Genomic DNA, 12320 nt, shown 5'->3' on the forward strand with positions numbered 1-12320 from the left:
CAACTTTTTCATTTCAGAAATTAAACTGTTTTGTCTTCTGCAAATAAATGCAAATATCAAAACTGAATTAAAAAAAAAATAAAGCGCTCTCTCTCTCTCTTTCAGTAGAAGTGAATTCATTAAAGTTTTTTTTTCTTTATTCAGTGTTAAAGTGCACTTCAAGTTCACAGGGTCAAGTTCATTTATTACAGCAGAAAAACGGGGCCCCACGTGCTAAAAAGTGCCACTTGTGAGTAAAAATGCTGATGAAGAAACAAGAGAGAACAGACATCGACACGTGTGTTTTGTGGTTGTGCTTTTCAGACGCTCAAAGTGACGTTGCATTTTCAGTCACTTTTCCACACAAACAGAGCAAAGCTTTGTCCTGAGGCAGACTGACAGAGATGTGGCAGTGATTCTGCGACTGCGGCCATTTTACCACCACCATCGTTACAAGTTATCCAAGAAATTAAATACATATTAATATCAATCTTTATACGTTTCGTCACATTGATAAATATACAGCAGCAACAGTGAGGTTGGGTGAGTATTTCCTGTATCCATTGGCCTCAGAATGATTCAAATTAAATTGAGGAATGATGACTGTTGCCATGGCGATTTAAAATGTAAACAAACATCTTCCTCATGTCCTCAAAATGGTGCATCTTACAGGAAGCTGAAACCCATGAATAGAGGCGCGATGTCTATGGAAAAATGGACAAAACACTTATTTTTAGGAGATTTGCGAAATTTAACTATGAATATATATTGTCTTTAATAGAAATATTTCAAAAGGCTGCAAAATAGTAGCATAATAATAAAACATCTTTACAATGATGGCATAAAGTGATGATAATGTGTGTAATTTCACCACATTACAGGCACATCCGGCCATACTTTTGATCGATGGCAGAAATAACGCCTGAATATTGCCACGAGATATAATATAATAAAGAGTATTTTCCCTGCACGTTCATCTGAAGGAGACGAGGTAGTCCGGATAGGCCTGGTTGTCATGAAACACCACAAACATGGAGGGCTGGGTCACGTTGTCCACCGTACTGTCGAAGCGCTCGTCCGGGTTGAGGGGGTCGAGCGGCGGAGGGACTCTCATGTCCCTCGTCCCCAGAGCATGGCGACCGGTCAGGACCCGGGCCAGGAACATCAGCTGGGTCCCGTCTGCAGCCGGCTTGGAGTACAGGGTGTGCGCGGAGTAACTGGAGTTCAGGGCGAAGTAGGAGCCTTGACCATAGCAAGTGGCTGTAACAGGAAATGGAGGACAAAAACGTATTTATTACAGTGTAAAAGACAGAATGGCGACAGAAGATCAGACAGAAGGTGGAGTTCAAACTAAAATGACCAAGACTTGCCTTTTCACAAACACGAGCAAACGGGAGGCAGAGAAATGCAGTTATTCAAGTCCTTTATTAAATGGACGCCAATTTTTTTTGCCTAATTTTTTGAGGATTTACTTTGTTTCCCAAAGGTCAGCACTAATTTAAAACTGCTCAAAAGATGCACTTGAAAATCTTCTAGTAATATTTATTATGTTCGATACAGAGCTCCAAAAATGAGGATTCCAGTGGTGTATATCACCGTATTTTTGTATTATAAGATGATAAGTCTATCAATTAAAACATATATTTATATATACCTGCATTATTACCGTATTATCTGGAGTATAAGTCGCACCCCGGCCAAAAATATGTACTACGGAAAATACAGTAATAATGCAAGTATATATGGTCAATTCTTGTATGATATTGTTACCGTTTTGTCCCGAGAAGCGTCTGTCAAACCCTGTGCTCATGATGGACTTGGCGTTTTGCTGGGTCGTCCCGTGATAAAGCAGTTTCTCGTTGGCGCCTCCGGTCAGTTTGTTTTTATCCGAGATGTGCTTCCGCTGAGCCTCATAACTCCTGCGCAGGTGAATGTTCTGCACGCGCTCAATCTGTCACAAAACAAAGATTATTAGACCAAATGCAAAATGTAATGGGGAGAGATTTTGGGGACGAATTGACTGTTTTCATCCGATAACAGATTTTTTATTTAACATTTTTCTAAAGATTATTTTCAAAATGTGACCCAGAATATATATATTATTGTAACATAGGATGGCCTTGAGCAGTTGGAGTCAAGTGAGACGAGAAGTTATTGTCGTCCACATTTTTAATTTACAATAAAAAAAATTGTGGCAAAAGTGGGATGTGGCATGGAGGCAAAGAGCTGTGTCTTCTCCAGCAGCAGAACAAGAACTGATGGTTCAGGCGCCTTTTATCTTGTCCACACCAATTGGGTCAAACCAGGGGTGTCAAACTCATTTGGGCCGCGGGCCGAATTTTGACGCTCAGGCTGGGTCGAATATAACGTAAAACATAAAACTGTTAAAAATATAAGAAATGAATAGCTTTATACAGCCTACGCTGTTTTGAAGCAATTACTGGATTGTCAAGAAATTACACATGAATCAATGCTATTACTTAACAGTCAGAGAACATAATTCAACTTAGAATATTAAACGACACAGAAACGTCAGTCTTTTGTGTGGCTTGCAAGGGAGAGGAAGGCTTAGCCGAGTCAAGATGTTGTAAGCAACCTGAACGACTTTCCAAAATCACTCTCAGCGTTCCTCCCTCTTACAAGTCATTTTATTAAAATCACACATAAAAAGGAGGTGGGTCACATTTCTCATTGGTCAGCTTCACATTAAGGCACTTGTCTTTTACGACTCTTTGGTATTATCTTTAGAGATAAAAACCTTGGTGAATGTTCTACCCATCTGGTCCCCAGGATGGGAGGAACATTCCTCACGGCTGCTTCTACAACATCTTCACACATGTTATTAGAAAAACATGCCTTTCCCTCCCCCCAGGCTAATGATGCAGATAACTTTTAACACACAAATATAATCATATATTTACATTTTATCACATGGATCGATAAAAAAAATTACAAAACGTTTCTTCTCATAAACTGAAATGTATTTAGAAAAACAAATGTAATTTCACCAATACTGTGCTTCAGTTTATGTGCATTACAACTTCAGAGTTGATCTACAGTTCTACACAGAGATAAACATTTGACTTTATAACAAAATAAACTTCTCAAGATCTAAAAAAACTTTTAAATGTACTAACTAACATTTCCACGTCTGTGTAGTTCTCTGTACACCTGAACTGACCCACCACTAAACTTCTGCTCATAAGGGCTTAAAGTGCACTTCTCCCTCGGCAGCTCACACAGCAGATTTAAAATGCAGTGCAGCAGATATGGAACATTCCCCCTATGGAATGTTCCATAGGGGGGAGGGGTGGCCACCGGCGGCATTGTAGCGATAAAAACGGTTACGGATGAAATTACGGTTCTATGACTCGATTTATTTATTTTCAAATATATATATATATATATATATATATATATATATATATATATATATATATATATATATATATATATATATATATATATATATATATATATATATATATATATATATATATATATATATATATATATATATATATATATATATATATATATATATATATATAGTTTGAAATGTTCGGCGGGCCGGATTAAAATGGCTGGCGGGCCGGATTTGGCCCGTGGGCCAGAGTTTGACACCTATGGGTCAAACTATAAATAATTGACAGGGATGTTATCATTGGCTCATGATGAGCAAATGTACTAAAACCTCCATAAAAATAAATAAACACATACATATTTAACTATACATAAATATATACCTAAAACCCAACACCTAATAATGATAAAAACACCTTAAACCCCTGTGCCAACCCCATCGTGCTCCCCTACACCTCCTCTGCCTTGGTCCAGCCGGGAACCCTTATAAAGGAGCTTGTTTCTGGAGGGAAGCCTTTGACTCCTGGACACAAGAACAGAGGAAGTGAGTAACATGCACAATTCACTAAAAACACAAACCACATTAACACACAAACACCTAAACATCTTTAACAAATCTTGCACTACATCTTGCACATAACCAATTAACTTAACAATTTATTCTGTCTCCCTTTTCCCTCCAGGACAGACGGCTTCAATTAAAGTGCCCCTGTGCCCCAGATCTAAAAATGGGATAAAAAGAGACATTGCTTCAATAAATATTTAAAATCAATTTGTGCAATTGTCTTTTTAAAGTGCAAGTAGATGCTTCAAATGTTGTGTGCAATAAAAGTGAAATGTAGTTTAAAGTGCAAATAGTGAAAAGCGTAAAGTGCTAGTGTAACAAACTTGCTATATATTTCGGTGTATAATTGTAATTTATGACACCAAACTGCTTGCAACCACGGGGCCCACTATCTATTATTAAAAAAAAAAATCATCGTTCTGCCCGTGGGGGTGGGCGGGCCCCGGAGACGCAGGTTGTCGCTCGCCGCTGCCTGCGTCTGGAGCTCCGGGATACAAGTTTACCGTGTTCCGCAAACGCTGTAGAATTAAGGCAAGGCAAGGCAAGTTTATTTGTAGAGCACATTTCATACACAAGGCAATTCAAAGTGCTTCACAGCAGGAAAAATGCATTCAAATCACAAAGAAATTACAGAAACAAATACAATAAAATTAACTAAATTAAAAATCAATCCAACTGATTTTCTAAACTAATAAAATCACAAACAGAAGAGAAGAGTGCAAAGATAAAATCCTTTCAGTCATATGCGCAGCTAAACAAAACAGTTTTTAGCTTAGATTTGAACATTGTCAGAGTAGAAGCCTGTCTCACATCTTCAGGAAGACTGTTCCAGATTTTAGCTGCATAAAACTGAAACGCAGATTCCCCATGTTTTGTCCTGACTCTGGGCACCAGCAGGAGGCCGGTCCCTGAGGTCCTCAGAGTCCGAGATGGTTCATATGGCACTAACATATCCAAGATGTACTTTGGTTCTAGGCCATGGAGAGACTTGTACACAAGCAGAGCTGCTTTAAAGTCTATTCTCTGAGCCACAGGAGCCAGTGCAGAGACCTGAGAACAGGACTAATGTGATGGTACTTCCTGGTTCTAGTCAGGACCCGAGCAGCAGCGTTCTGGATGTACTGCAGCTGTTTTACAACTCGTTTGGAGAGACCAGTGAGCAGGCCGTTACAGTAGTCTAATCTACTGGAGACAAACGCATGGATAAGTCTCTCTAAATCTGGTTTTGACACTATATTTTTGATTTTGACAATGTTTTTTAGATGGTAAAAAGCTGCTGATGTTATTGATTTGACGTGGCTATTAAAGTTCAAGTCTGAGTCCATTATTACCCCCAGATTTCTAATTTGGTTTGTAGGTTTTAGAGCGAGACTCTGGAGGTGACCGCTAACACTTTCTCTTTGTTTCTGTGGGCCAAAAACGATTATTTCAGTCTTGTCTGAGTTCAGCTGGAGAAAGTTGTTTTGCATCCACAAACTGATCTGTTGGATGCAGTGACAGAGTGAATCTACTGGTCCATAGTCACCTGCCGATAGTGAAACATAGATCTGAGTGTCGTCTGCATAATTGTGATAGGACACATTTTCACTGCGTATCAACTGACCTAACGGTAGCATGTAGAGGTTGAACAGAAGGGGACCCAGGACTGACCCTTGGGGCACTCCACAGGTCAGGGTCATGTGGTCTGAGACACAGCTACCAATTTCAACAAAGTACTTCCTGTCTTCCAGATAGGACCTTAACCAGTTTAGGGCAGTGCCAGTGATGCCCACCCAGTCCTCTAGTCTCTGTAAGAGGATCCCATGATCGACAGTGTCAAAAGCAGCACTCAGATCTAACAGAATTGAGACTGAGGCTTTGCCCGTGTCAGTGTTCAGGCGGATGTCATTTGTCACCTTGACAAGAGCAGTCTCAGTGCTGTGATGAGGTCTAAAACCTGACTGAAAAACATCAAATGAGTTGTTTATTAAGAGGAAATCTGTGAGCTGTTGGTAAACAACCTTTTCAAGGACTTTGCCCCAAAATGGCAGATTAGAGATGGGCCGGTAATTACTCAGTACTGCGGCATCAAGACTGCTCTTTAGGAGAGGCTTTATGACCGCAGTTTTCAAAGACATTGGGAATGTTCCAGATTGAAGCGACATGTTAACTATGTGAGTGAATGGTGCTAACAAACTGTTCAGCACAGACTTTAGAAATCTGGTGGGTAACACATCAAGGCAGCATGTAGATGAACTTAGACTGGTGATGATCTCATGGACAGTTTTGTCAGTTACTGGTGCAAAGTGAGTTAGCTGTAAGTGTCTTGGTGGTTTTAGGGTAATTTTTTGCATTGTGGGATTTATAGCATTTATAATGCCCTGAACTTTGTCATTAAAGAATAATGCAAACTCATTACACTTGGATGTGGAAATTAGTTCCAACAGCAGCTGAGCTGGAGGGTTTGTTAATCTGTTTAATGTGGCAAACAGGAGACGCGAGTTGTTACTGCAGCTTCCAATTATTTCAGAAAAATATCTTTCCCTAGTTCTACATGTTCAGCTTTTCTTTGTAAATCTCTTTTTGAACCTGGAGCTTTGACTTGCGCCATTTCCGTTCGGCCCTGCGGCACTCCCTTTTCTGTGCCCTGACCGAATCATCATTTCTCCACGGCGCCTTCTGCTTATTTTTAACCATTTTAGCCGTTATAGGGGCGATGGTGTCCAGAACATTCAAAACACTAGATGTAACAGAGTTCAACAAATCATTTACATTAGAACATGAGACATTTTCAAAGTTTATCATTTCCATAAACAGTGCACCTGTGCCATCACTTATGTGTCTCCTCTGAACAACTGCAGGACCAACCGGAGGTTTGGGAGAAACAGACAGGTCAAAGAAGACACAGAAATGATCAGACAGAGCAACATCGATCACATTAACATTTGAAATATTTACCCCTTTTGTAATTATGAGATCTAGAGTGTGTCTTTTGCTGTGGGTGGGGCCTCTCACATGCTGAGTAAGACTGAAGGTTTCAAGGACAGCATCAAGCTCTTTAGCGTTTCTGTCACAAATATTATCAACATGCACGTTGAAATCACCTGTAATGACCAAACCATCAAAGTCTGTGCATATGACTGAAAGCATCTCAGTAAAATCATCAATAAAACTTTGGCAGTGCTGGGGAGGCTTGTATAAAACAATGAAGAGAATGGATGGAGACAGTTTTAGCTCCATTTTAAAGGATACATACTCAAATGATGAAAACACCCCAAAAGACAACCTGCGGGTAATTATTTCATCTCTAAAGACAGCACAGACTCCACCCCCTTTTTTGTTTTCTCGTGTTTCAGATTCAAACTTAAAGTTGGGTGGAGCAGATTCTATCAGAACTACATTTCCTGTGTTTTTGTCAAGCCATGTTTCAGTTAAAAACTAAAATCAAGATTATAAGAAGAAATAAAATTATTAATTAAGAGAGATTTGTTACATAAGGATCTGACATTTAGCACAGCAAGTTTCAGACTAGTTTCAGTGGGACTGGGCTTTATCTTTTCACAGGGAATATGAATCACATTTCTCAGATTGGGCCTGACTCGCATTTTGTTTTTCCATCTGTGTGATGATGTGACTACAGAAATAGCACTAGTTTCATTCAGTAAACCCTTACAAATGCCATGTCGTAATGTTCAAAAATCTTGTGTAGCCCGGATATACTTTTATACAAGTTCAGCCTTCTTTCCGCTAATACGACGTCCTCTGCACCGTAAACATCGCTTCAACTAGTTCAGAATGGTCCTCTACTTTATGCTGTTTCAGCTTCGCTCTTGGGACGTCATCTTTCGTCAATTTGAGTGAGATTAGCTGTCGTAGTCGCTGTTGTTCTGCCATTTTCCCCATGTTATTTCCCTGACGGCCTGAGCGCGCTTGAATGTCCATCCGGGACATTTGTATTAATATTCTGACTTAAATTGCAAACAGGATTTTAATGTTCGTGTCTATCGGTCACTACAGGAGTGTCATTTCACAGTGCCCACCTTAAGCACAGTTTTGGGGCAGGTCAGCTGAAATCCCTGCTTCACTTTCTGGTACTCTGCACACAACGGCGACAACTGGACGACTTTGAGCGTTTCATCGGGCGCCATGTCGTCCCAGTACAGAGGGAAGATGAAGTCTGCAGGCACAGCAACGTATAGCCTAGTTTATTTAAGGTTATAAACAAGTCCCTAGACCCTTTTAAATGCTCCGTCATCAGAGTGTTCAAAGTTACCGAATGGAGACAAAGTGAAGTCTTTGTCACACAAAATAAACCACCTTTTATTGAATTTCCAGGGTATAAATGTCAGTTAGTTTTCTTTTCTATTACAAAGGATTAAAATTAACTATTTCTATTTTCTAGCCTTTAAATTGTATTTAGGCTTCAGGAAAAAAAAAAAGCATATTTTGTCATATCTGAAGATTGTTGTGTTTTATTTGAGTATCCTTTACATTGCACTGCAGAGTACTTCTTGGAGTCCTTGGACGGGGTACTGGACAGTGCACCGACCGGGGACTCTGTTGTTCTACTGGTAAACTTCAACGCCCACGTGGGCAATGTCAGTGTCAGTGACACCTGGAGAGTTGTGATCGGGAAGAACTGCTTCCCCGATCTGAACCCGAGCAGTGTTCAGTTATTGGACTTCTGTGCTAGCCACGGATTGTCCATAACGAACAACATGTTTAAACACAAGGGTGGCCATCAGTGCACATGGCACCAGGACACCCTAGGCCGGAGGTCAATGATCGACTTTGTCATCTGACCTCCGGCCACATGTCTTGGACACTCGGGTGGAGAGAGTGGCAGACCTGTCAACCGATCACCACCTGGTGGTGAGTTGGATCCGCTGGCGGAGGAGGAAGCCGGACAGACTTGGCAGACCCAAGTGCATTGTGAGGGTCTGTTGGCAACATCTTGCGGAGCCCTCTGTCAGCAGGGTCTTCAGCCCGCACCTCCGGGAGAGCTTCTCCCATGTCCCGGGGGAGGTTGGGGACATTGAGTCCGAGTGGACCATGTTCTCGACCTCCATTGTTGATGTGGCTGCTCGGAGCTGTGGTCGATAGGTCTCCGGTGCCTGTCGTGGTGGACACTGGAAGTAAAGGATGTCGTGAGGCTGAAGGAGGCCTATCAGGCCTCTTTGGCTTGTAGGACTCCTGAGGCCGTTGATAGGTATCAGCAGGCCAGGCGAGCCGCAGCTTTTGCTGTCGCATAGGCAAAAACCTGGGGCTGGGAGGAGTTTGAGAAGACCATGGAGGAGGACTAACGGTTGGCCCCAAAGAAATTCTGGCAAACCGTCCGGCGCCTCAGGAGGGGGAAGCAGTGCTTCACCAACACTGTTTACGGTGCGGGTGGAGGCCTGCTGACCTCAACTGGGGATGTCGTCAGACGTTGGAAGCAATACTTTGAGGACCTCCTTAATCCCACTACCACGTCTTCCGAGGAGGAAGCAGAGACTGGGGACTTGGAGGCGGTTGTTACTGAGGTTGTTGGCAAACTCCTCGGTGGCAGGGTTCCGGGTGTGGATGAGATCTGCCCTGAGTAGCTAAAGTCTCTGGATGTTGTAGGACTGTCTTGGCTGACACGTCTCTGCAACATCACGCAGCGGTCGGGGACAGCGCCTCTGGACTGGAAGACCGGAGGGTGTGTTCCAACTACAGAGGGATCACACTCCTCAGCCTCCCGGGTAAGGTCTATTCCAAGGTACTGGAGAGGAAAATCCGACCGATTGTCGAACCTGGGATTCAGGAGGAGCAGAGTGGTTTTCGTTCCGGTCGTGGAACACTGGACCAGCTCTATACCCTCCATCGGGTGCTCGAGGGTTCATGGGAGTTTGCCCAACCAGTCCACATGTGCTTTGTGGATCTGGAGAAGGCTTTCGACTGTGTCTTTTGTGAGGTGCTCCGGGAGTATGGGGTCCGGGGCCCTTTGCTCAGGGCTGTCCAGTCCCTGTATGACCGGAGCAGGAGCTGTGTTCGCATTGCCGGCAGTAAGTCAGACCTGTTCCCAGTGCATGTTGGACTCTGCCAGGGCTGCCCTTTGTCACCGGTTCTGTTCATAGTTTTTATGGACAGAATTTCTAGGCGCAGTCAGGGGTCAGAGGGTGTCCGGTTTGGGGACCATAGGATCTCATTGCTGCTGTTTGCACATTGTCTTTTCCTGATGGTTCCATCAAACCTGGACCTGCAACATGCACTGGGACGGTTTGCAGCCGAGTGTGAAGCAGCTGGGATGAGAATGAACACCTCCAAATCCGAGGCCATGTTTCGACCGAAAGGACAAGATCGCGGATACAAGCGAAATGAGTTTCTTCCGCAGGGTGGCTGGGCACTCCCTTAGAGATAGGGTGAGGAGCTCAGTCGCACAGGAGGAGCTTGGAGTAGAGCTGCTGCTTCTCCACGTCGAGAGGAGCCAGCTGAGGTGGCTCGGGCATCTGTTCCGGATGCCTCCGGGGCGCCTCCCTAGGGAGGTGTTTCGGGCATGTCCCAACAGGAAGATGGATGGATGGAGTCTGAGAGGTTTTCATTTGCCAAAACCACCTGGATATTTCATACATTGCAATATTCTGAAGCTAATCCCAGTTTTAACAATGAAATCACATTATGTTCCACTTCACTTCACCTCCATTCCTGAGTTTAGAATGTTTCAGTTTGGACTCACCTGGCAGATTTTCCAGTCTTTTCAGGGCTTTTGTGGTTGACAAAATGTTGGTCACCTCCATATTTTGCAGATTAACCTTCCACTCCGTCCCCTGTGCGTCCAGAATCCCATCCTCGATCTCCTCGTTCTCCAGCTGGTAATTAGCCTCTTTGGGCAGCCGTTCCCACGTTCCATCAGGTCCTCGAATGCACCACATCACTCGTCTGTACAGTTCTTCGTCTAGTTCTACTTTTCTGAATCTTTGGGAGGAAATTTGGCCTTGGTAAACTCCTTTCATTTGAGTCATTGCATTGGAGTTGTCTGTTTGAGGGAAACCAAAATAAAAAATAGAGTTCTGATTGGAGGAGCTCGTAGGAGGCGTGGGTAGGTCAGTGATGGCAGGAGGAAGAGGAGCTGGCCCGGGCACAGGCAGAGAAGGAGGAGCTGGACCATTGGCCACTGCAAAAAGATTTTAATAAAATAATTTGGTAGAATCTGAAATCCTGGGCAATAATATAGGGCTACTGATAGAAAATAACAATATTGATGGAAAGATCTGCTAAGTTTACGACAGTGCCATTATTTAGGCTGATGTTAGAGAGCTTTCTGTATGAAAACAGTGTGGAAACAGTGTGCTTTGGCCAGTGTAAACAGCAGCTACTTTCTGGACACAGTAAACGGCCGATCCGAGGCAGCTTTATCAATGTGGTGAAGCCCGTTATCAGGAAAATGCAGCGCCGTTTGGAGTAAATATGACTTATTCATTTAATGGTTAGAAACGACTGATGTGACTGTGTAAATGCTCAGGCAGATCATCAAAAAGTTTAAAAAGTGAATCATATGTTTGACAAATGATTTTACTAAAGTTTGTTAAGCTCAAGATATAAATACGGATAAAATATTAAACAAATTAGCATATTAATTAGATTTGGATACATATTTTTGTAGGAAACTTCAGCTCTTGTTCTACAAACCATTCATCCAATGACTATAGTCTATGTATGTTTCATTTGATTGATACAATTGTGACTTGTGTTCCCCATAGTACAAGTATTAGAGCAGTATTCCGTTTACCTCTTTGTATGACGGCAGGAGAAAACGTCTGAGTCGCTTCCTCTTTAAAGGCCAAGAAGACGTCTATTGTGTTGAGAACGACTCGTACTCTGTCCCTGCCTTCGCTTTCTCTGGTCAGAGCCTCTTGCAGCCCCCGAAGCATCGCACCGGCCACATCTCCAGCAGACAGACCACCGGCTCCTGACAACATAATGTAGAGTTTATTTAACGTCAAATGTCACTCCTCAAATCTGAATGTAAACGTCACCTGTTTTTGAGTAAATAAGCCAAAAACAGTAGTTAAATCTGGGAGAGACAATGCTTTGATATTGTCTGATCATTTGTTAACCATGTGTTGTTTCAGTTTGTTCCCAGATAAACTAGAAAGAGCAATAGCATTCACTGCTAAATCAATAAAAAAACACATATTTACCGGCGCAGATTGCAGGCAAAGCCACAGACGTCCATTCATAAGCCTCACAGTATTCTACGATACTGTCCATTAACTGTTGGACGATACCTGCGTCGCCGAGTCCAGAGACGTGTAACAAGCCCTGACAGGGAAACTGTCCGGGCTGCGTCACAAACACAACCTCCTCCCTCGATTTCGCTGGAGAAGACAGAGAAATAAGCATGATGTAGACAAAAAAGTGCTAAAGGGGACATGCAAAATCATCAAAATACACTTTTAACCTTGTTAAAGTT

General features: G+C 42.7%; 1 protein-coding gene across 1 annotated transcript; it reads right to left on the reverse strand.

The window, feature by feature from the left end:
• Window positions 1-205: 205 nt before the first annotated feature.
• Window positions 206-10886, reverse strand: LOC140371689 (protein mono-ADP-ribosyltransferase PARP15-like). The gene is made up of 4 exons (XM_072458874.1): window positions 10584-10886; window positions 7927-8063; window positions 1750-1930; window positions 206-1239 (listed from the first exon to the last, which is right to left on the reverse strand). The coding sequence occupies exons 1-4, from the start codon at window positions 10867-10869 to the stop codon at window positions 953-955; spliced, it is 891 nt and encodes a 296-aa protein (XP_072314975.1). The 5' UTR covers window positions 10870-10886; the 3' UTR covers window positions 206-952.
• Between the last annotated feature and the right edge of the window lie 1434 nt (window positions 10887-12320).

The sequence above is a fragment of the Eucyclogobius newberryi genome, unplaced genomic scaffold, assembly GCF_026437365.1.
Source record: "Eucyclogobius newberryi isolate DKJ021-1_F unplaced genomic scaffold, fEucNew1.0.hap1 SCAF_22, whole genome shotgun sequence".
Lineage (NCBI taxonomy): Eukaryota > Metazoa > Chordata > Actinopteri > Gobiiformes > Gobiidae > Eucyclogobius > Eucyclogobius newberryi.